The sequence below is a fragment of the Cyprinus carpio genome, chromosome B9, assembly GCF_018340385.1.
Source record: "Cyprinus carpio isolate SPL01 chromosome B9, ASM1834038v1, whole genome shotgun sequence".
NCBI classification, from domain to species: domain Eukaryota; kingdom Metazoa; phylum Chordata; class Actinopteri; order Cypriniformes; family Cyprinidae; genus Cyprinus; species Cyprinus carpio.
The window spans coordinates 24,532,178-24,557,528 of record NC_056605.1 but is presented as its reverse complement, the minus strand read 5'-3'; the positions used below and the strand labels follow the sequence as shown (position 1 = coordinate 24,557,528).

The window sequence follows — 25,351 nt, the reverse complement described above, 5'->3', positions numbered from 1 at the left end:
ATGTTTGTGCAGACAGGAAATTAAACACAACTGTTGTTGAAGTTGTGGCCTAATGGTTAGAGAGTTGGACTTGTACCCCGAAGTTCGCAGGTTTGAGTCTCGGTGCTGGCAGGAGTTGTAGGTGGGAGGGAGTGAATGAACAGCACTATCTTCCACCTTTAATACCCATGGCTGAAGTGCCCTTGAGCAAGGCACTGAACCCCCAGTTGCTCCCCGGGCGCTGGATATAGCTGCCCACTGCTCAGGGTGTGTGTTCACGGTGTGTTCACTTCTCACTGCTGTGTGTGTGCACTTGGATGGATTAAATGCAGAGCACCAATTCTGAGTATGGGTTACCATACTTGGCAAATGTCACGACTTTCACTTTCTATATTACTCTATGGAGTATTGTAGATGAGGTAACAGCTTAGTTTGCAGACTATATTTAAAGGAATAGATCATCCAAAAAATTGCTGAAATTTTACCCACACTGAGGTCATTCAAGATCACTTACTCACCTTCAGTGAATGGGTGCCGTCAGAATGAGGGTTCAAACAGTTAATAAATACATCACAATAATCCACAAGTAATCCATGTGACTCCACTACATCAGTTAACATCTTGTGAAGTGAAAAGCTGCATGTTTGTAAGAAACAAAACAACACCATTAAGACTTTTTAACATTAAACAGTCCTTTCATGCCAAAATACCATATTAATGTATCGTTCCAGAAAAAAAGGCGAATTCCCTGTTGTCCTCTCCCATCCAAATCCACTGACGTATTTTGTTTAGAACTGATGTAAATGGTGCTTGATCTGTGCATCACTCAGGCCTGGTTCCACAGACAGGGCTTAGACTAAGCCAGTATTAGGCCATAGTTTAATTAGGACATTTAAGTAATTTTTTAAAACATGCCTCAGAAAAAAAAAAAAAAAAAACATTCCCGGTGTGCATCTTGAGACAAAACAAGTGCACTGACATATTTTAAGATCAATCAGAACAAGTTTCTTTCAGCTGAAACAGCTCAGGCTTAAATTTTAGTCAGGGACTAGGCTTAAGCCTTGTCTGTGAAACCGGGGGTCAAAGTACTCAAAGCTTTTGCTTCACAAAACGTTGATCGACTGGAGTTGTGTGGATTACTTGTAGATTAATATGATGTTTTTATCAGCTGTTTGAACTCTTATTCTGACGGCACCCATCCACTGCAGAGGATCCATTGGCGAGCATGTGATGTAATGCTAAATTTCTCCAAATCTGTGTCGATAAAGAAACAAACTCACCTACGTCTTGAATAGCCTGAGGGTGAGTTAAATTTCAGAACTATTCCTTTAGAGAATCAAATGTTTGTTCAGACAGGTAATTAAAACCAAACATATTACTATAGAGATTACTAGATATAACACAGCTTTACGTACAGCCTATATTTAAATCAAAGTTTTTACATTGATTGACACTTTAATAGGACTCCTTTTTTTGCTTTGATAACTAACACCTGAGTAATTATTTTAGTTCAGTTTTTACCCTAAACCATTTCTGCCCACTTCTGTAGCCATAATACAGTACATTCAGTCTGATATAATCTCTAGTGATTCTGATGATCTGTCGGGAAATAGCATTTCCTGAATGTAAATAATTTCATTTTTTTTCTGAAATTAACTAATTCTCTGGCACACACTGCTGTTGGTCTTTTGTGGCAGGCTGTTGAGCGTCGATGCCGTTTGAATGCGGGAAGTGTAATGGGAGATAGCAGGGGAGAGAAGGACACTGGTGGAAATAAGCTCTGCCTAGTTTGATAAAGCCTCTTCATTACTTGGATATTGTGTGTCTGGAATCATTATGCACGGAAGGGCCTCTAGAGGCTCAGGTTTATTGGCGGCCCTTGCACAGCTAACTCTCATCCATTAAACAAATCATGGAGTCATGTATTAGATTAGCTCTACACCCAGCATCAAGGGTGTTTTTGCCAACCGGCGGAACCTCTGCTATTCACTCTCCTAATCCGGAGAATGAATTATGCGATTGAAAGCATCTGGAAGATATTGTCATACATACCATTCTGAGAGATTTATTTAAAAAAAAGGTCCATTCGAATATTTTGTCGCTTAATTGTGTTGTTTGCTCTTGAGCTGACAAATGAGAACAGGAAAGTGTCTTGTTAAGTGACAGCCGATGTTTTATAATATTTAATCCAATCCCAAACTTAGTTGCTTCTTTAAAAGAGCTTCTTGTATGCATATAATAAGAAGGAGAAGAAGCCAATGTCATTTGCAGGGCTGTATGCTTGGGTGGAAACAGCTTGAGCTCCTGCTGGCGCTGACCCTCGGTAACCCCAGAGGTGTGGTTATGACTCCCTCCTGTGGTGGAAGGTCAATACTACAGTAACTATGCAGTTGCCTCACACCAGCAGAACGGGCTGTCAAACCCTTCTTTGACTCCATCATAAATGTGATGTGAAAAGCAGAGTTTACAGGAATAAGGATGCAGTGAAAATGAAAGTGCATTGGATTTTCTGGGTCAACCCTCTTTTATTTAATCACCACATATACACACACACACACACACACACACACACACACACACACTTACACACTTTATAATATATGAATATGTATGCTGCAGTTACAGATATCTTGTAATATGAATATAATAAACATAAATCTTGTAATATTATGTGATATTACATATCTTGTTACATATATCTTGTAATATTATACACACACACACACACACCCTGTAATATTAACAGATATATATATAGAGAGAGAGAGAGAGGTGCACTGAAACATTGGCAGTTTAAGTCAAAATCAAAACAACAGAATATCCAGACTTTGCATTGTATATTTATTTTGTTTTTGAGTAATGTGACCTATTTATATAAGGGTGTGTGAAGCATACCAGATGCTTATTGCGTCTGACTGTCCTCGTCTTTGATAGCAGGTGTGAACGACGTGCAGTGTGTCATTGAAGTGACTTGGCAAAGTGTCAGGTTGTAACTTGTCAGTCCGAACCAAGAGTTTTTCAACCTTTAGAGATCCAGGGATGCTTAACTAAGTCAGGGACTACTAACATAGAAAGCTACAGAAAACTACAGCTACATTTTCTCTGTAACACTTTAATAGTGTTGTTTTTATTGATAACACTGCAGGGCTCGCACAGTAATAGATGCCTGTAAGATATCAGGAAATATTAAGACTGATTTCCTGGTTTGGAGAAGTCATGTAAATTCATTAAATAATCAATACACATGGTTATAGTTATATAAAATGCTAAATTGTGATTTTTAAAAATGGCTACAGTAATCTGAGTGATCGAGAAGGTCATAAAACGATCATGTAAATTCAGTGAAATCTAAAAGAGTGATAAACATGAAGCTTGTACTTTCTATATTATGAATATTATAAACCATAGACTATTTAGAGATATATTAAGAAAATGTGTTTTATACGCACATAACCTTCTATAGCCATTATTTACAAAAAAGGCCGGGGTGGTCCTGTGATGCTATACTTTTATGATATACTTTTTGATACTTTTGTAAGTGTACTACACATAACTTTTGTATCAAAACTTTTAACTTTTTTCGAGCTTTATTCGAAATAACGACGTCAGCATGCGTTCTCCGGAAATTCTTGATGGGAAAACCTTTGAAAACCTCTTGAAATGTTGAAGAAAACGCCGTATGCAGAACAAGACAGGTGTATTTAGAAGCGAGCGCTTCTTGAGCCAATCAAAAACTTACGCTGAGCGTGGGAGGGCGGGTTCTTGTCTAATTATACAGACTTTGGACCAATCAGATCAGCGGAGGGCGGTGCGGAGTTTGGTGGGGGCGTGTCTTAGGCTTTGTGCCGTCGCAGCGCTGAAGAGCGTCTGAAGAGAGTAATGGCATGAGCCTTGCGTCGAGATCCTGTCAAAGCACTATACAGCGAAAATCTCGCACCTGAAGTTTTACACTCTTTCCTGCGGACTATTTTACTATTTAAAGAGGACGTCTTATCACGTTATTTACTCTGACACGCAACAGCAGCACTTGAGAAGTCACTCCACCGCAGTTGCGTTCCTGTCTTAAGACATTTAAAAATAAAGGATATGGTGTTGGACATGTGAAATACACGGGCAACTTCAAACATGAAGCTGGCATCTTCTCTGTGTTGCCTCGGGTTTCTTCTCACTTCTCTGGCGGTCCGTCTCATCGACTCGCAGCAAGGTGAGTAAACGACTGATCGTCGTCTCGTGCGCAAAGGTGTTTATGCGTCTCGTGCACGCACCTATGAGCTCTGCTTACTTTTTGTGGATGCTTCTCGCGTTACCCATCCTCTGGTGCGAGGAACCATTATTTTGTCCGTTCCTTTCCCTTAACAATAAAACCCGAAGTATGTATGCGTTATTGTGATTGTAAATGAGTGCCATTTATTCAGCACCACAATGATGCATAGATTTCACGCATATAGAGTCTCTTATGTGTGTTGGTGTGAAAAAAGCTGGCGTACAGTTGGAGCAGTGGCACTGATAGCGCAGAATGGCACTGCTGAAGTGGCACTGAAAGGGACATTCAGTCTCACTGGACGTTTGTTTTGTTATTCTCAGTCCGTACACTGTCTGAGAAAGAGTTGGAGTGGTCATTGCTTTCCATGCATGTGAAAAGTCACTTCTGTTGCCTTGAGTCGAACCTCTGGTGCGTGTGACTGGTTTGTGGTTGACTTTTCGGGGGGTGAAAACTTAAAATGTCAGCGTGCAATTAAATGCACAATATTTGATTTCTCATCCGTTTCATTTTTTTATTATTATTATTCTTTTTCTTTTTTTTCTTTTTTGATGTAGAAATGCAAAAATACTGTTATACGTAAGCTGTCTTATTGTGTCATTTTAGTAGGAATTCATAGTCTATTTCGAATGTGTTTCATTGAAAAGTTTACTCAACTAAACAGACTCATTGTGTTTGGAATGCAAATAGCTTTTCGGAAAATATAACACATAACAAAATTGGCAGATTTGCTATTTTATGACAAGAATAACCTGAATACGCATCAATGTGGCGTTCATATCTCCACATGGTGGTAGTATATGAACCGAGATGGTCTGAATCACAAATCCCCTCCCTCTCTCTCCCTCTTTCTCTGTACTTTATTGGCATGTACATATATGCATGCAAATAATGCATATTCCAAGTATATAATTTATCATCTTTAAAAACAATGTATTTAAAATAATATGTGCAATATGTAATATAAAATAAAACGCAATAATTTAAGAAAAGCATACTCATTCTCTCTCTCACACACACGCAGACACATGCATCTATGAATATTCATCGTGACAAATTTTCAAACGTCGATCCATCTAGAACAGGCAAATTCATCAATATGAAACCTCAATATCGATTATAGTAGTATAAATGATGCAGTTGCCACCGATCCTCCATCACAGTCGAGCTGAATTGACCTCATTAAAAGCATCCAAGAAAACTTTTATAGCGAAGCATTACGCCATTCGATGAATTTGAACACCTCGAAACTATTTCAAATGTTTCTCGTGTGTCTTTAGTCGCGTTTTGCGTTGTCCGTTTCCCCCTCTAATCAGTAATTATAGTGACGATTAGACACACTGACTATTAACTTACGGGTAAAATCGAGCCATTTCAAATGTATAATCAAAAGCAGGTAAAGAGCACGAACTAATCAGGTCTAATGGTCGTTACTGATCTCAGTGTCATTGGCAAAGGCACGCGCTCCTGACGCACTTCTGCGCTCCGCTGCGCTGCCGGAGGAGACGCGATGCTGATCCAATTGTTATTTTAGATTAAATAAATTACAAAGCCTGAAGGGAGAGCGATTTTAATGGGTTTACAGGTAAAAACAACAACACTGTAAGATATTCAGCAAAGTTACAGTTGTTAAAAGTAAATAACACATTTAGTTTTACAATAAATAATATAGCTACTGTAGCTCCAGATTGTTTTCTTTTGCTTGCAACAGTAGCAGAACCACTTTTGTGTACGGTCTTTTTAAGTTACATGAAGAATTGTTTTGAAAGTGCAGGTGTGAAGAACTTTAACCTTCACAAAAACAACAACAAAAACATTTTAACAGGAATTGTTTTACACTGAACTATTGTTGGGTAGTTCAAGATGTTGTGTAATAGTTTGACATGTTATACTATATCTTAAACTGTTGTTTCCAGTTCATCTATAATTACTGTGCATGCAGGTTTTATGAGCTAATATTCATATGGAGACATTTGACATTTTAATACTTGTAAAAATTGATTTGTCACATCACAGGTGCATTTTAATAGAACATTAAGGTAAAAATGTGGTTAAAAAAGTTTTTTTTTTTTTTTTTCATATGCAGGACAGTTTTAGCCTATAAATTAAAGGAAATAAAGTTTTAACTGCTCAAATATAATGATATATAAGCAAGTCTAAACACATGTCTTTAATTGCTTTTAAAGTATGAATAAATAAAATATTTAATATTAAATATTAAAAATACATATATATTTAAAATGATCTTGTTTTGGTTAATAGTATGTTAATTTTAAGGAGTTATTGTTGAGTATAAATTGTCTCATCAGTTCCAGGTTGTAATATGGGGAATAATTAAAGTGTGTCCTTCTGTTGATTGCAAAGTTAATGAAAGGGTTAATGATTATGATGATGACTACGATGATGAGAGATCTGACCACTGCAGTGTGCTGTTGTTTAGTTGGCTGTATTACTCATTATTGTGATCTGTATCGGTTATCGCTTCAGTCTGTCTGAAGACGGCTGTGAATTTAAATCAGTCTCTTCTGTGACATTTAGGAGCCGTGCCAGTAGCAAGACTTGTGGGGAATAGTAGGAACACAAATATCAGTTTGTTAATCGGCTTAGCTTTGGATTAAGTCCCGTCAGTGAGACTGGGTGCTGATGAAAATTAATCGTTCAGCAATTTAGCTCTCTTTTTCTCTACCTGATCTTTTTCTTGGATAGATTCCCTGTTACAATGAAGCTGTGTGACAAGCATGAGAAGTGAATAATCTGTATATCACACTTTTAATATTGCAAAAAAAAAAAAAAAAAAAAAATCCTTAAAGTTGTTCAAACTTAACTAGATTAGTGTTATTTGACTTGTGACAGTAGCATAACCCTTTTAGGTGTTAAATTTCCCTTTTTAATGTAGGTTGCATAAAGAAACTTGCTTTGGAAAAAGTGTTTAAATCAAGGAAAAGCATTCTTTAGTTAAAAAATTTTCTAAATTGAACTTAAATAAATAAATATATTTTATAAATATATTTTTTTAACCAAAATGCATTTTTTTAATTATATATTTTTTTTGCCATAAACCTTCCTATTTATTTATTTATGAAGATTAAAGTTTTGATTACTGTGGGAAAGTAAGTTTTCTTAGCTCACCTCTGTCCATTCTGATCTAGCCTCTTGAGATTTCACACAAGCTTTTGATTGACAGGTCCCATATGAGGCCAGAGTATCCCACGGGAATCTTCTGTCTTTTTTTTTCCCCCTTCACTTTTTTGGAAATGATTCAATGCTCTATTAAAAACATTTTAAGCTTGCGGTCTTCCCTAATGTATTTTTTTAACACTGTTGTTTACTCAGATCTTTTTGTATTTGTCCTTTATAACATGTAACTCCATCTGCGGCTTATGATATGGCACAGACTTGTTTGCAAGGCATTGTAAATTTATTTCCAGGCTCGCAACTCTCAAGTTCACAGTACATCTAAATGTTTACACAGTGTGGCACAGACAGGAAGCCCTATCAGCAAAGAAGGGTAAAGTATTTACTTTTATCGTGGCAGTCGAAGCGCAGCATCTCTCACTCTCTTTTTATTTCGTCAAAGCGAGAGGCCACAGTGCTACAAACGCCTGCCCACACAGCAATAACCCATTGTCTCACAAAGCCCATTTATTCAGTTTTTCTCCATCTTGGTCCAAGAAAGGCAGGCTGACCTCTGAGCCTGTGTGTCTCAATGGGAAGAAAAGCAGTCTTTGATTCTGTTAGGAGCGCCAACTCCTGCCAAGCGAAGGCGGGTTCCTGCGCAGCGTGTTGCTCTCTGCTCCGGCTCTGAGTGTCTCTCTCTCCCACTGGAACTGCACTGACTGACTGCTGCCGCTGCTGTATATGCGCTGCCTCATCCTTCCAGAGGCTAATGGGAATTTGATGAGTTGTTTGAGGGTTTGATAACGGTAGACCCGCTACTGGCTCAAAACGCATTGCTTATTCGTTCTGTCACTTTCTCTCTATCTCTTAGACTTGTCATACATTTCTATACTGATTTAACCAACAAAAGCTGCCCTCTGGCTCTTTTGACGGATTTTTGTGAGGCACAGGGATCATGCCTAGATGGTAACGTCTTCGAATAGTTCACCCAAAAATTAAAATTTTGTCTAATTTACTTTCAGTGGATCTACATATTTCTTATGTGCTGCACAATGATTTTTGGGAGTACTGTCCTTTTAAAAATTCTCTAGCAAGATAAATTTTTTATGCTGTTCATCTTGTTTTTGTTGCTTTATAAACATCTAGATCAGCTGGAATTGACATGGAGGCATGTTTTTAGATGTATTATTAAACTGTTGCCCAACATATGCATGAAAATTTGCTCTTCCATATATAATTATGTAAACAGAACATATGTAACACATATTTACATGCATGCTTGTCTATATATAAATAAATATAAAAACAATACTAACTTTTTAATTTAATTTTTAACTTGAAACATCATCCTAAAAATGCTGTGTTCATGGTGTGAGGTGCTGAAAAGAACCCAGTGACATCTGATGTAATGACCAAGGATGTCCATTTGACAGATGCGCATAGACCAACAATTACAAAATACCAAAAAAAAGCATACTAGAACACATCCTGTGCACTTTCACCAAACTATTTTTTTTCTTCTCGGGATCTAGAATAAATGAAATTAAATGACATGGGCTTTTAGCAGTTGCAAAGCAGAATTGTGCTACAATTAGTGCCAACAAGTGTGAAATGCCTTTATAGAGCATGAAGTTTAACACTTACAGACACTTGCAGTGTCCATAATGGAGAGAGACAGAAAGAGAGAGAATTTGTTTATAATGTGGCCTTTCTTGTGTGAATTTATGTTCACGTGCTGTTTGCAATCTTCTATTGCTTCGACACATTACTGAACTGCTATCAGTATTCATGCATGCAGTATTTGACCATGGGTAAAAGGACATGACGACTCCTGTAATTCATAATGTAAATTTTTTTTGCAGACAAAACATTCATTCTGACAATAGCTTTTCCCAAGAATACGCTGAGTATCTAAGAGAATCGCATCAGACCGTAGCTGGCTATTTTCCTTTCTAGGCCAGTTACACGGTAAGTCAGAAGTTCAAATCATTTAACCTCGGACTGCACAGCTCTGCTGGCTAGGGATGCTGTCTCTTTATCTAGAACAGCAGTGATTGCCAGATCGACCCCATGTTGCTGTTTTCTTGATTCCCATTTTTACAAGTTCAGCAGTGATGTATTGAAACAAGCAATCTCAACTTGAAGAGAATGTGATGGAATCGAATTATTTAAAGCTAAGAGAGGCAGTATAACAATTCTAGCTTGAAAACACCTTTCTGTCCGTGTTCAGGCTGGCATCTCTTTGTAACGTTTGATATTCTCTGTGCCTGAAAATGCAGTGTTTGGAGTTCAGTGCAAGTAAAGCTCAATAAAAAGCACTTGTGGTATAATTTTGATTACTACAAAGAATAATTTTGACTCATCTCTTCTTTTCTTTAAAAATAATGGAGTACGATGAGGCACAAGTAAATGGGGCCAATTTTTTAAAGACATAAAAGGAGAAATGTGAAGCTTATAATTTTAGCACTCACATTAATTCCTCTGCTAAAACTTATTTTTTGAGGTGTAAAGCAGTTTAAATCATAATTTTTAGAGTCATTTTGTGGTGTTGTAAAATTGGATATAACCACGGTACACAGAAAAGTTTAGTAAGGGAATTTTCACTGTAAAGTGCACTTTTTTGTGATATTGATCATTATGACGCAAGTGCTGTCTATTGAGATTACTTGTACTGAACATCTTTTACTGCATGAAAATTTGCTTTTTTTGGAGTGACAAGTGCACATAATTTTTTTGTGAAAGTCAACATTATGACGCAAGTGCTGTCGACTGAGCTGGTTCTGGTCTCTATTTTAATATCTACAGGATTTTTTCACTTTTTTCATTCACCATTAAAAATTTGCAATGCAGTTGCTTTAAAACTTAATATTTCCTCAACAAACCACACAATTTAGGTCTCATTCATGACTGTGGTGGTAAAAAAGTTGTCATTTGGGTCATTGGGGTTTGTTCAAACCTCTAACCCTAAGTATAAGTCATAGCCAACACTGCTATTGATATAATTTAAACATTCCAGCTAATCATTAGCTGCAATTTTCAGGTTTGCAGACTGTAGATTTTGTCCATTTCACCCGAGTCAGAGTTCAGACGAGCAGTCAAGTTTAATAATAGTTCTCTTCACTTTTAAGTGACAAGGGTGAAAGAGTGACAGCCAAGCAAGCAATAAACAGCACAGCACCAATCAGTGGCAAACAGCCACTCTCTATTGTTTCACGCCAACTCAAGTTCCACCTCTCGGCACTGACAAAATTCATAACGTTCAGTGCTCTGACTCATTATACAAAGTGCTATTCAGATGTACATGAGCTGTTCAGACGTCCGTGACTATGATGTTTGAGAGCTGCTTTTGTCCCTCTCTCCCAAAGCCAAAGACGGGCTTTGTCAGCCTACAATTAAGAACAGCAGAGGGGCTGTTAATAAGTGCCATTCCGAGGATTTTGTTCTGCGTGAGGACAGAGATGGAGAAAATGAAACATTGGCTCTGATTGACACTGCCAATCGTTTAATACAGAGTCGTCCTGCTCTCCAGGCTTCTCCCTCCGTCTGCTTCAATTCTTCCTTTCAACTTCTTTCATCCCTTTTCTTGTGCATGCCACAAAAGAAAGAAATTAGTATGACAATGGATATAGGCCTAATCTAAGCTAAAATGCACTCATTACTGCAGCGCGTGGAATTAAAAGCGATTGTACAGAATTAAAGTTAATTGTGCATCCCCAATTTCTTGTCTTTTTTCCCTTGTTGTTCCCTCTGAGGTCGCTGACAACTAAGTGAGCTGTTTCTCCTTATTTAAACCCCACCCTCCTCCCCTTTCTGCTTTTTCCAAACTCCTGAATAATGAACTTAACAAATAAAAGAATAATTACAGACTCGTGTTCTTGGCTATAAACGGAATGCACCTCCCTCTAATGAGCGTTTCATGTTTTTCTTTCTTGTGAGGGGCTGCTGAAGGGGCAGTTTCTCTGTATGCCTTGCACTCCTTCCCTGTAATCCTTTTTTTTTTGTTGTTGTTTTTTTATATTCAGTGCTAATCTGAATTAGCAATGTAATTGCAGGAAGGCTTTGACTAATACTGACTATTTCAAAATGACTGTGTTAAAAACAACCCACCTTGTGATATTTGGCAACCCAGTGCTGGGTAAATATTGGACAGAACACATGCTGGGTTATTTTGACCCAGCTGTTTGGTTTAAACGTTTTTACCCACCATGCTGGGTTGTTTAATATATTGTTTAAAAATGATTATATTTCTGGCTTAAAATGGGCTGGAAATTAAAAATCACACACACAATTACTGTAGGCAACAGCAATAATCAAAAGATGAACATTTATTATTATGCAAGAACACCTATGGATAAAATAATACACATTGAATTTATTTGGGTGAATACAGCATAGTTTACAATATTACATATATTTAAATTCGTTTAACAAGCATTTTAGAAATAAAAAAGTAGCATTTTAATGTAAGTGTATTGAACCATTCTCTGTAATCGCTTTTTACCGTAATAGTGCTCATTCTCGTGCCGGTGTGTCACCGAGATCTGAGCCGGTGAAGGGCTGCTGTAAACTTTAGACTGAGGCTTTGCATTTTACTCGTAGCTGAGAGATGGCATGACTAACTCCAAAACCTGCCCAAAAACAAACGGTACTGAGATTAGAGAACACATTTTGACGTCAAATTAAATTACACTCAGTATTATAACGAAAAAAAAACAAAACAATTGTGTTATGCAAGGTAAAGGCATTTCCAGCGCAAAACGAATCTCGTTCTTATGTTGCGTTGCGTAAGATAAAACAATTTACACCACATTAAAGACTTTATATATAAAATAAAATGTATACAAACCTTTATTTCCCCAAAAGAGTGCATCAAATCGGCAGCGGCGACGGGACTGAGAATGGCTCTCTCCTGTGGACTTAAAAAGCCTGTGCTCTCAGCAGCTGCGTTGTTTATGAAGTTTCACTGGAGATCTTATCAATCACCAATAGCTAACATAATTTTAAGTTTATTTATTTAGTTATTAAATTTTTTGACAGTCAAGTGACAGTTAAAATTAATTTTTAAGTACTTGATGAGTGTGTAATTTTAGCAACATTAATAGAACCAAATTGCAGTTCTCAAACACATTTCAAACACTCCCCCATCCCACCCTAAACTCATACCCTTTGCTTTAAAATCAGTCTTTTTATCAGTTTTTATATTCACAGATTGCAGTTTGATTTGTTGCCACTCATGGTGCAGAGATTGCGCACTTCACCTTTAAGTCATTTCTCTTTAGTTCAGTGTTCCTCTCTCCGTTTTTTATGTAATTGATGTAAAATTAAATGTTTGTATTCCCTCTCAGGGCCGGATTTTCATTGTGCAGCACACAACAGACACATATTTTGTCCCCACTAATGAAGCTCTTATGAATATGAGCGGTTATAGGTGATTTTGCAGCTTTTAAGGAGACATTTGGGAGAGGGAAAATAGAAGAGATGGAAAATGTGAGCGCAAATGAAAGATTTAGAGGGGAGGAAAAAGACACTGAAGAATAAAAGAAAGTACTTAAGAGAAAAGTGAATGCTTATGCTATTTATGAGAGCAAAAATGGAGAAATGTGAAATGAAAGTTAATGGCAAAGTGTAAAAAGAAGCAATAATGTGATTTAAAGATTGCAGAAATATAAGAAGGTGGAAAGGGATAACAACGAGACCGAATTACAGGGTCAGACGAGCGTTGCGTCTGCTGATCTCTAATGTTGGCCACCAGTCTGTGCCAGTCTCTTGTGGGCCAGCAGTCACCTTGGTGCAGAGGAGAAATAACGTCGGCCGTAAAGGGACATAAAGCACTGAATGAGAGGAAAGAGGTAAAGGCAATTGACCTTGGCTGACTGACTGACTGCAGGAGAGATGAGCCATTTGCTGAGCAAGGACTGTCGTTCAACCAGAGGAACTGAGAGATGCTGTCTTTGTGTCTCTCTGCTGAGTTATTTTTCTCTGTGAAAGTCTGTTTTTAGCTTCGTTTTACCTGGAAGTGATACTGAGCGATTTCCCCAATGAATGGACTTTGAAACAAGCTCATTCTTCTGTAGATGACAGAGTTGGAAGCCAAGATTTTTTTTTCCTTCTTCTTGCTTTTTAATACCAGGAACTGAATGATATTCAGATGGCTCTCATGAGCTGGTTCATTTTAGATCAGAACCATACAGTGCAGCCATTGTAGGCCAGTCGATTTCTGAGTGATAGGCTCTTATATGAACCAGTTCTTTTTTATTAAATTGATGGTCACACTGGTTTATTAAAGGAATAGTTCACCCAAAAATGAACATTCTGTCATTAATTACTCACCCTCATGTCGTTTCAAACATTTAAGACCTTTGTACATCTCTGGTACACAAATGAAGATATTTTTGATGAAATCCCAGAGCTTTCAGACCCTGAATAGCCATGCAACCGACAAATTCAAGGTCCAGAAATGTGGTAAGGACATCGTTAAAATAGTTCATGAGACATCAGTGGTTCAACCTTAATTTTTTTTAAGCTACGAGAATATGTTTTGTGTGCAAAGAAAACAAAAATAATGACTTTATTCAGCAATTTCTTTTCTTCGGTGTCAGTGTTCAACACACATTCATGAGAGTAGCACAGATGCGTGTGGTGCTGCTGATGCAGGAGACGTGTTCTGATGTAAAATCCGGATGTGCTGCACCTTGTTTACAAGCAGAGGAAGACACTTACTGTACATAAAACTGTCTTTGTAAACATATCTGAAAATTTGTCACACAATTGTGTGTTCTCATACTGTAGCTTCATAAAATTAAGGTTGAACCACTGATGTCACATGGACAATTTTAATGATGTTCTTACTACCTTTCTGGGCCTTGAATGTGTTAGTTGCATTGCTGTCTACGGAGGGTCAGAAAGCTCTCAGATTTCATCAAAAATATTTTATTTATTTAGTATTTCAAAGATGAAGAAAGGTGTTATTGTTTTTTGTGATGTGATGTTGAATAATTATGACAGAATTTTCATTTTTGGGTGAACTATCCCTTTAAGTCTGTGTAGTTACCAATGCAGTGCAACCTGCAATTAAAAAAAGAACTTATACAGTATAAATGATTTTTTTTATTATTATTACTATTGCTATTTAAAATAGAAAATATAGTCAGTGGCCTGGACTGAATTTTTGCCACCTCTAAAATGACTGAGAAGTCATCAAAATATTTGCGTAAACAGACAGATATTTTGCATAAATTTCATGAATTTAGAGATTTATCATTTCAACATGTAGAAATCGAATTGCATGTCTGATTTCCTAAATAGTGTTCCCTCAAAACTACTGAGAAAAAAAAAAATCAATGGAACCACATTCAGAAACAGAAAATAATGTTAGATTCCTTAAAATTCCTATCTCTAGTATAAGGTGGTTCAGTGAAGTAGAAAATGAAGGGCAGCACTGCAGGGTTTAGTAGGACTTTGGGCTTTGCATAGCAATTTTGTTGCAATGTCATCTCTGTTGAGTTTTGCCTTCTGTGACTATTTACTGTGGACAGCAGTGCTTAATCTAGGAGGCCTGCTGGTGACCTGGCTTTAGATTTAATGGTTTGTTACACACACACACATGACCGAGACTGAAACTTGCTCTGTAAATGCTCCATGCTGAGGTGTCTGCTGGTTGAATGTCCCCTGCTTCACGATACACATGCATAAAGACACATTAAACCCCCCAGCAAGGTGAACAGAATGCTGATGCAGGATCATTTTGAAATATGGAGGGAGAGAAACAGCAAACATGAGACGCGAGGGAAGAGGGTCTCTAATTTTAGCCGCAAAGACTCGAAGGCCAGATATTCGCTTCTTACTTTTATCGTTCCCTTTTTTTGGCATGAGGTTGAGTGAAAGGGCCATGGGTACGGTTCCCAGGAGTGCTGGGCAAAGCAGCCGCTATCATAGAGGCTGGACAGCCCAATTAATCAGAACTCACTCTGGGGAGCCACAAGCCTCTGACAGGGACGTTTTATTCTGGCCCGCCACCAGACAACCAGGGTCTGTCTTCTACACAACCGCTGCATGTCGCTTGCTTTTTCGGTCTCTATCTCACACCACTGCTCCATCTTTTCTCCCTCCAAACTCACCGCTGGCACACCTCAGGGATGCCCGAAGGATTATGATCTGTGATACGCAGAAGAAATATATACCATACAAAAGTTATGAGTCATGCCACCTACTGTACTGCGTTCACTTCATATGCAAAACACTTCAGATTAATTATTTATTATTATTGTTATTTAGACAGGTAAATTGCATACCAGTATTCCTACTCATATCATATTTACTAATTTACTCGATCAGCAAAATCCTACGTTTCAACCTTCCATTGAAAGCTATCACATCAGACCTCATCAATAACGTCAGTGTGAACATGGATAAAATCTGTTGGACAGTACACCTTCTACATAAGTTTATAATTGATTTTTCTGATGACTTTTATATTTCTTAACACACTACCATTTAAAATTTTGGGGTCAAGTTTTTTTTAAAGAAATTAAATTGATACACTAAATTGATTAAAACTTACAGCATAGATGTTTACTTTGTTACAAAAGATTTTTGTTTCAGATAAATGCTGTTCTTTTCATCAGAGTCTCGGAAAAAAACTGTCAGTTTCCACAAAAATCAGGATCATGTGACATTTAAGACTAGAGGAATGGCTGCTGAAAATTCATCTTTGCTATCTCAGGAATAAATTATATTTTGAAATATATTAAAATATAAAACAAATACATTAAATGATTATGATGTTTCAAAATATTAATGTTTTTATTGCATTTTTGATCCAATAAATTCAGCCCTGGTGAGCATAAAGACTTAAAAAAATGTATTGACCCCACACTTTTGAATGGTAGTTTAAATGGATATGATTGTTATTAAAAAAGGAGTTCAGAATAGTTGCTATAGTGAAAGGCTGGATACTGTGCATAGATATTGAGGTGATTGGAAATGTGAATGGATAGCTTTCTCCAGGTACTGCAGACCTACCTGATAAAGGTTTGGATTTGAGTTGGAGAAGCTAATCGTAGACCAGCTGTTATAGTTACGATTTTTTTCCCCCCAGAGCTGTAATCAGAACCAGCAAGCAGTGAATTGAGTGAGATAATTCCACCCCAGATTGCTAGCATTTGCATATAACTAAGCATATACACACAACATGCCCATGGCCAGAGGAAGAGTTCTGTTCCGCACTTCCTATGTGTAAGCTGATTATGAATTATATATATATGTGTGTGTGTGTGTGTGTGTTTGTGTGTGTGTGTGTGTGTTTCATGTATTTATTTCATGTATTTAGTTTAAAATTACTTTCTAGAGAGCTTATATACAAATGCAGTTGTTGCAAAAGTTATGTAGTGTATAAACTCTGTGTACAGATTGTAGCGCCACTTGCACAGGACCTTAAAGGGGCACAGGGGGAGTCTCTTTCACTCATCTGCTCTCCCTCATTTGACATTTTCCAATTTTCTCCTTGTCGCTTGTTAAGTCATGGCTTGGGATTTGATTTGAGAGTGATTTTATTTGTGATTGCACATTACTGTGGAGGGTCGTGTAAATCTTCTGACATCCTCTGGTAAATTCACAGTCTTTTTTGTCATTTTGTCTTTCTATTTCGAGTGAACAAACTCTTGATCTTGTTTTTATAGCCTGACTAATCACTGTTTGGGGGACCCACTACTTTCTTGTTCTTTCTCTGCATCTTTCTGAACTATTTCATTAAGATGTTGAAGCCAAAAGCTAGTGTGCGTGATTTATTTTTCTTGACCAACCATAATTGATTACTGCAAACAATATGGGTAAGCAGAAATGTGGAGAAAATCTGTTTAAGGAAGAAGAGGAAGTTCAAAGGAAGCGCTTGGCACAGGGGACACAAACACAATTACAGGTTAATGCATCAGTTGTTTATGAACTATTACAAAATAAACTATCAGTATGATTTTTATGAAAGAAGTCTTGTGCTCACCAAAAAAAGTTAAATATTATTTAAATTATGAAATATTATTATAATTTATAATAACTTCATATATTTTATAAAGTTGTATAAATTATAACATGCAGATTTGGTGCTAAAGAAACATTTCTTTTATTTTCAGTGTTGAAAACCGTTAATATTTTGCTTAACATTTTTATGGTAAGTGGGTTACTTTTTTCATATTTTTTTAATGAATAAACAGCACAGCATTTGTACGAAATAGAAATCTTTTGTATAAATGTGAAAGTCTTTATTGTCACTTTCAATCAGTTTTCAACTTCAAACATCAAAAGCAACTTACACAGTAAGTGCATCCAAAGTATACATTTTAACAGTTTTTGTGTGTGTGTGTGTGTGTGTGTGTGTGTGTTCTCTGTGAATCAAACTCATGACCTTGGTGTTTCTAGCACCATGTTCTTATTATTAAGCTACAGGATCTCCAAAGGGTCAATTACTATAATTTGCTATGGCCAATTGTGCAGCTAACCAATAGCATTACAGGCATCCAACAGTAGGAACGCCCACTATGACAAACATTATAGCCATTTGTTGAACTCTTAAGTGTGAATCCCCAATAACTGTATCCTCTGAGTATCTTGAGCATCTCCTCGTGTGATCCTCAGGTACTCCCATCATCTTCTGTGCTCCTCTTAGCATGTGTTTAGGTGTCTACGCTGTGGCCTGTGGAGTGATAATAGCCAGCTTGGTGCTTCCCAGACTCCTCTCCCATTACCAGAGTCCTGTGTTCCCTCCTGGGGCTGAGCCTGTAAAAGAACACCGCGCTCGGAGACAGGCCAAAGCCCCAAACAACAAACATGCTGTTTCTGAATTAAACAGCCCTTGTGATGGAGGAGCCATCTCTGAGGAATTTCTTTGATCACGTGATCCAATGTGGAACATATCCAGCATTTTTTTCTCCCCTCAGACACCATGTCTTCTCAGGTAGCTCAACCTGAAAGCAGTTTTGTGGAATCGGGTTTGCATTTATTCAGTGTAAATACTGGAAGCTGCAAGTGTGGGAGGAAAAAGTGCTGTCTCTTTCTCTGTATTTCCCACTCACCCGCTGACAGACACCGGATGAATAAAACATTGTACAAGACATTGTACAGATTTTCTCATTGGGAAAGAGAAAACTTGTCATTAGTTGTTTACCCAGACGGTGATAGCAATATACATTGCTATGCTTCATAAAGCAACAAAGTATTTTTTCCACCCCTCTGGCATTTGTTGGTTGTTCGTTCAGCTATGGGTGCTTTTATTGCAGGTTTATGGCCCAAGAGCTGATTGATTGATTGATTAATCGATTTCAAAATAGATTTTTATAATGTATTTATTTACTTTTGTTTGTTATATGAAAGTAATTAATGGTTAATCTTGGAAATTGGTTAATTTTCCAGCATTTCATTAAAATGCCGAAAAATTAAAGTTAAATATCACATATAAATACAATATTTTATTAATGTCTCAGTTTCAAATCCAATCACACTTAACTGTTTTTTTCCCCCGTTTATTCTTGTTTTACTTTTTGGCCCTTTTTCTTACGTATACGTACATTTATTTAAAATAGATTTCAAAATGTTTCTTCTTTTTGTTATATGAAGGTCAAATTATTTGTTTAGCATGTCTCTGTAATATTAAATATGCAATCAAGAAAACACAGAAAAGTCATAGTTAAATGTCACTTATGAATATAATATTCTATTGTGTGTCAAAGTGTTAAAATATTATTGAATTGTATTTAGCATATATAAAACGCTTGCTAAAAAATTAATATTAGCAGTATATCAATATACATGTGATGTAATTTACACTAAAGTGTATTTTAAGGGAATTTATTTGCTAAAAATATAGACTAAAGTGACGAAGATGCCCATGTTGTGCCCAACAAGTGCCCAGTTAAAGAGACACTCATGGATTCTTGTTTCTGTCTCATGTGAAATGACAGTACACATCCAGCTGGGCCTTTTTTTGTGTGTGTATTCTTGTTTTTCTTTATTTTTTTGCTCTCTTTCTTATGCAAACTGGCTTTTGCATGTACCCAGCTGGGCTTTTTTTCCACTTCGCGCTCTCTTCCCGGAGTTCATGACTCGTTCAAGCTCACATCTAATTAGAGTACTTGTTCGACTCAGTTTATACATGTTTTCAGTGCCCTGTCTCTGCCTGAGCAAACCAAGCAATGGCAGCTATTGCCGTCCCGACCTGTTCGCATAGTTTACACTACATATCTCCAGTAACACGTTTTTTTTTTTTTTCCCCAAAATGTTCTCCCATCCAAGAACTAACTTAGCCAAACCTTGCTTCGCTTTAAGAAGTCAGATGAGATCGGGAGTAACCGTGGTTGTATGGCCATAATACATTTGGTAAAAACTTTCTTTAATATAGTTTCTAAATCATGTTTCATTGTGCTAACAAGCAAGCATGGACTACTGTAGGTTTAGGATTTAGAGTACTGCGGTGCCTCGCAAGTCTTGTAATCACACTGTGACCTCCCCATATGCCCGACCTCATCCCACAATGCCCAGAGTCCATCCCCTCACACCCTGCCCATCCTCAACGAGCTACAATCAGCCATGTAGCCAGTGTCAGTGTGGCATGGGTTTAATTAGCAGGGTATAAGGGCACCCAGCTGCCAGGTCCCATCATTCTAATGGGCACTCATACTCCATGCCCCTGGGGGAGCTGGCAGGTTCAGCTGCTCTCCCCACTAGCACTTCTCCATGAGCCAGGTCAGCAAAGATAGAGTCTCATTTTCTCTGCTGTTTTGTAATTGCGTGTATAGTGGTGTCTGAAAGTCCACTAGTGTAAATGGTTGTGTTTTGCGCTTTAATGAGAGTAGAAGACATGAACTTCAGGTTTCTATAAAACCTGATTATCAAGTTCTCCAGAATGATTTGCAGATTATCAAAAGAGCATCTTGTGCTTTAAGGGAAGCGTGAAAATGTGAACTTGTGTCAAATACATGACAGAAATATTGCAGAATCTTGAATTTTTCTTGTTTATTTTTTATTTTATTCATTTAAATTAGATTTTAACTTTTGGACCCCACTGCACAAGTGAGATTAAATATTACCATATTCTCAATGCTATAATTGAATTTTTATCCTTAATGTGCTCTTTGATATCATAGCAGTTTACACAATGTTATGAATCTCAGCTGTGCAAGTTATTAAATGTCATCTGATATTTTGCTTCCTAAGAAGCTTAAGTTCAAAATTAAATTTTTGGGGACCTAGCAAAGCTCTACGCAGAATCTTCTGATTCAGCATATTTAGCACTTTGTGTTATTGATCGCTCTGTTGCTTCTGTATAACCATCTGTCATGTTGTGAAGAGAGAAGCCCAAAGCAAGGCTGAGGGAACCCAGGATGCTCTGGTCTGAACAGAGCATTGGCGCTTTACTGGCCAGTTTTTCCGACAGTGTCTGTACCTTCTTCAGCTGCAGAGCACAGCAACTTTTATTTTCTATGCTCAGCTGCCAGCAAGGATTTATAATAACTCAACACATGGGCCATACTTGTCCCACACACACAGAAGCAGTATTTTTATCTTTATTTATTTTATTTTTCAGGAATTGCAGAAGTTGAGTTGTACGGGATATGAAGTTGGGTTATAATCATTGACTAAAACTATCACCATTAAAAAATCATTACTTGAAATAAAAATTAACTGAAATAAAAAAGTATGAAATATAATATTTATAAAAATTTAACTTATTAACAGCATTTTTCATTTTTGTTTAGTGTATGTTGAAGTACTAAAATAACTTAAGCTAAATCAACTAAACCAATAATAAATACACTAAAAACTAAAATACATAGACACATACTGTACAAAAATGAAAAATAAAATAAAATAAAGACAAACAGACTACAAATTGCTAAAAAATAATAAAAAAAAAAAAATAATAACATAAATTATAATAATATATGAGTGATACTAAAATAATAATATCAATAAATGTCATTGACACAAAAATGGTTTATCATGGATATTAGTTGATTCAGTATCATGAGAATAAGTATAAAAGATATAAATATAAGTATGATTTTATCACGTCAGCCCTAGTTTGACGTCAGCTGAATCTAATCAAGCATGATTAGTGTCCTGGCTGCAGCTTGTACTCACCGGTCCTCCAGCCACCACATCTGTACCAGCTCCCTGTGGAAAGTTGTGGGGGCATCAGAGTAGGAGGAAGTGGGAACATTTCCCTGCTTTGTAGCCATCTGCCCCTACATTTCCCTAATTGAATTAATTTGAGCAACAAACCTGACAAAATGCTCATTAGAGCCACACTCCAGATTGTATCGAGTCACGGTGAAGTATAAGAGGGGCGGGGAGGACAGGTGATGCTCCGCCCAACTTGAGTGCACAATTAATCGAATATGGAATGGTGTTTTGTTCTAGTATTTTCATATTGCTCATTGTCTGTATACAGTTTGCTGTTTACAACCGGTGAGAAACTAAGCTTATTTGATTATATTCAGCCATAAGTACACAGGAGCACTGCTTGATTTATTTAATGACTTGCAGTTCAGTATGTAAGTCAGATTAATTCAGTAATCACTCTAACTGATTAATAAGTAATTTTGATTCACTAAAAATGTATGGACCGTGCAGAAAAATTTGTATAGAGTATTTTAATACAAAATGTATGTTTAATACAAATGTACAGTGGCAGTATGTACAGTATATATATATATATATATATATATATATATATATATATATATATATATATATATATATATATATATATAAAAATTCAGTCAGAAATTGCGTGAGAAATTGCGTGAGAAAAATGCAAATTTTAGTAAAAAATTTCAGACTATATATATATATAGAGAGAGAGAAAGAGAGAGAAAGAGAGAGACAGAGGGATGGATGGATGGATAGATAGATAGATGAAATGTATGCTATCTTTTGACTATAAGCTCCAAAAAAAAAAGGTCATGGTTTGTCTGATTAATTGGCTAATTGGCGTATGATTACTTTAAAGGCTAGTTTAAGAGTTTTAAAAAGTCTAAAAGGAACCGACCACTGGTAAAAGTGTAGATCATGAGCACAAAATACGTTTGTTAAAACCCAAATCTTTCATTTACCTCTTGCTTTCCTCTTACCAATCTTGTTTGCAAAGCCATTGGTCCCAGAGCATTAGGATTGCAGGACGGCTCGCTCTCTCACTGACAGACAGGATGTCTGCCTGACGGGCTGTGAAGGGTAGAGGATTTAGGGCTAATGGTGGGGATGCTAATGAAGGCATGAATGAATAACTAAGAGGAGGGATTGTTTATGAGAGCTGCAGGTGAGGCGAGGAAATGTGCAGTCGTGCTAGCAGAAGCTCTAACGACAGGCAGCTGCAAATTGGCAGCGGTGTTCTGCGCTGTAGTGCGTTTCGCTGCCTTCCCAGTTGCACACACACACACACACAAAACTGTCACCCAGGCTCATATCGTCCATCAAACTGGCATCTCAGGCTGAGCGTGAGGCTAAAAGGCCATGCACCGATTGGCATGGGTTGTCTCCTCACTTTAGCGCATCGGCTTCTAACCTCATTCTTTTTTTTTCCTGCCTCTGACCCAGTTTTTATGTGTTGTGTTTGTATGCATGCAGGGTTTAGGTTTTTTGGACTTCTGGGAAAATGTATATATTTTTATATTTTGTAACAGGTTTAACTACATACTGTATGTTCCGTTAAGGAAACACTGACTCATTACTGTTAAGATAAACAGACAACTAGAAAAATAATATATTACATTGAATTTCTTAAAGTATGAAGTACATAACTGTTCAAAATTTTGAGTGCGGTAAATGTGTTGTGTATAAATATGCTCACTAAGGTCACATTTATTTGATAAAGAATCCAGTAAAAACAGTGATATTGTGAAATGTTATTACAGCTTACAGTTAAAAATATAATTTAAAATACAATTTAACTCTGCAATGCTATGCTGAAATTTCAGCAGCTATTTATCCAGTGTCACATGATTATTCAAAAGTCACTCTGATTTGGTGCTCAAGAAACATTTCCTATTATTATCAATGTAAACAGCTTTGTCAATCAGCGTTTACTTGAAATATAAATTGATCTTTACATGAAATATAAATCTTGAGCCCAAAACTTTGAACTATAGTGTATTTCCGTTAAATCTGAGAAAGTGGATACAGATATACAGTAGACTTGTGCCAGTATTCGGTAATGCGATATATCGCGGTAATGAATATGCACGATATTGTTATCGTGGGCACTTCCAAATACCGAGAATAATTATATATTACAAATTATTTAGAATTTGAAATGCATTTTAAGAATACTTTTCCCATCAACTGGTCAAAATGCACAACACTGTTTGTATGCTGCTTTAAAGACCCGTGTGAACTCTGATGTAAACAAGCACGTAAGAGAAGCACATGGAGGAACACGTGAGAGACGTGCTGAATGAAAGCACATTCACTCTCTGACAGCAGATGGCGCTAAACTGCAGAAACTGCAGTCCTTACCCTGGAAACCCCATAAATAAAAGCAGCTGCTACTTTCTAAACATTTAAATAATATAAAATAATATTTATATATTTCCATAATTTTTTTTTCCATTTTAATCTGGACTATAACATGTCCTAGATATTGTTTGAAAGTGTTTTGATTCTTTATTGTTCATTAACACTTTACATTAGGGTTCATTAGTTAACAGACTGTCTATGAAAAATTCTTCTGAACATTCATTAATCTTAGGTATTCCAATATTTAATAACACATTGTTAAAATCGAAAGTTGCAACTGTGTTATTTAATGAGCTAACATGAGCTAAGACTTGTATTTTTTAACAAAGATTAGTAACTTCTGTAGCAAATGTAACTATTGCTCATTGTGAATGTTGATGCATTAACTAAGGTTAACTAATGAGGTCTTATTCTAAAGTGATACCTATGGGCCTTTAAAGTTTTGCACTTTAATCGGTGTAAAATTTTTAACTTTAAATATATTTTTTGTATTGCTTTATTGCATTTAAATGTTCAGTTATTTTTGTTATAAGAAAAAAGTTATTTAACCTGTTATACTGTATTATGACCACTTTTTTAAAACTTAATTTCAATACCGTGATAATACCGCATACCGTGGTAAAACATGATCAATTAATCGCAACATGAAAATTTGATACCGGCATATCCCTAATATACAGGAAGGTAGGCTTTCTTAAAACTAAAACTAAGTTCTGGATCAGCAGGTGTCCACTGGTAAGGGTCACTAGTGCTACTATGTATGGCCGGAGACAGATGATCCAGCACTTCTTTGAGTCATTGTGAGAAGACAGTTGGAAATTTTCCTCCTCTCAGTATCTCATCAAGGGAAACAACTGCTGTCAGGAAGCTCTCTTACTATGCTTTAAAGTTGTTTTGATGACATGGGCCTTTGTAGGGTGCTTTTTTATATGAATACTGTAGATGATATATTACATAATATATTTGATATATTTGTTTTGACCCTTTGGAATTAAGAGATGCAACCAAAATTCACTCCTGTATTTTAGACAATAGATGCAGACTTCTCTTTCACTACATACACACTGAAGAGCTTTAGCAGTGACTGTGCTGTTAAGTATGGTTATGAATTCCCCAAATTATTTCTGGTATACACTAGATGGATGGATTTAATAAAAAAATAGTTGCCGGGAGTTTATTTAGTTGTAGAATGTGGTTGTTACTCCCATAAATAACTAAACTATAACTATAACTAGGACTTTAACCAGATTTGTAATAAGAAATTTAATAAAACTGATGGTAATAGCAATAGTAAAAATATGTTTTATTTTTTTTTTTCCATGCTGATTGTGTCTAAAGAAATAATTTGGCTAATTTGATGGAATTTTAACTAAAAACGGCAAACTTGTATTTTGGCAGTTTATTCACGGCATTTACATGACAGTGGCATTTTGGGGGCCTGAAAATGCAAACGTTTGAACACAGGTTTCAAAGTATGCAAAACTTTTCAAGACG

General features: G+C 36.6%; 1 protein-coding gene across 3 annotated transcripts in view; it reads left to right on the top strand.

Annotated features, from left to right (window-relative positions):
* Positions 1-3,810: 3,810 nt before the first annotated feature.
* LOC109096391 (receptor tyrosine-protein kinase erbB-4-like) overlaps positions 3,811-25,351 on the top strand; it is a 293,046-nt gene continuing 271,505 nt past the window's right edge. Inside the window, exon 1 of one of the 3 annotated variants that reach the window (XM_042731733.1) lies at positions 3,811-4,183. In XM_042731733.1, the coding sequence (XP_042587667.1) occupies positions 4,105-4,183 (79 nt within the window). In that variant the 5' untranslated portion in view covers positions 3,811-4,104. The remainder of the gene's footprint in view (positions 4,184-25,351) is intronic. The other 2 variants (XM_042731732.1, XM_042731734.1) reach the window with 2 other exon arrangements.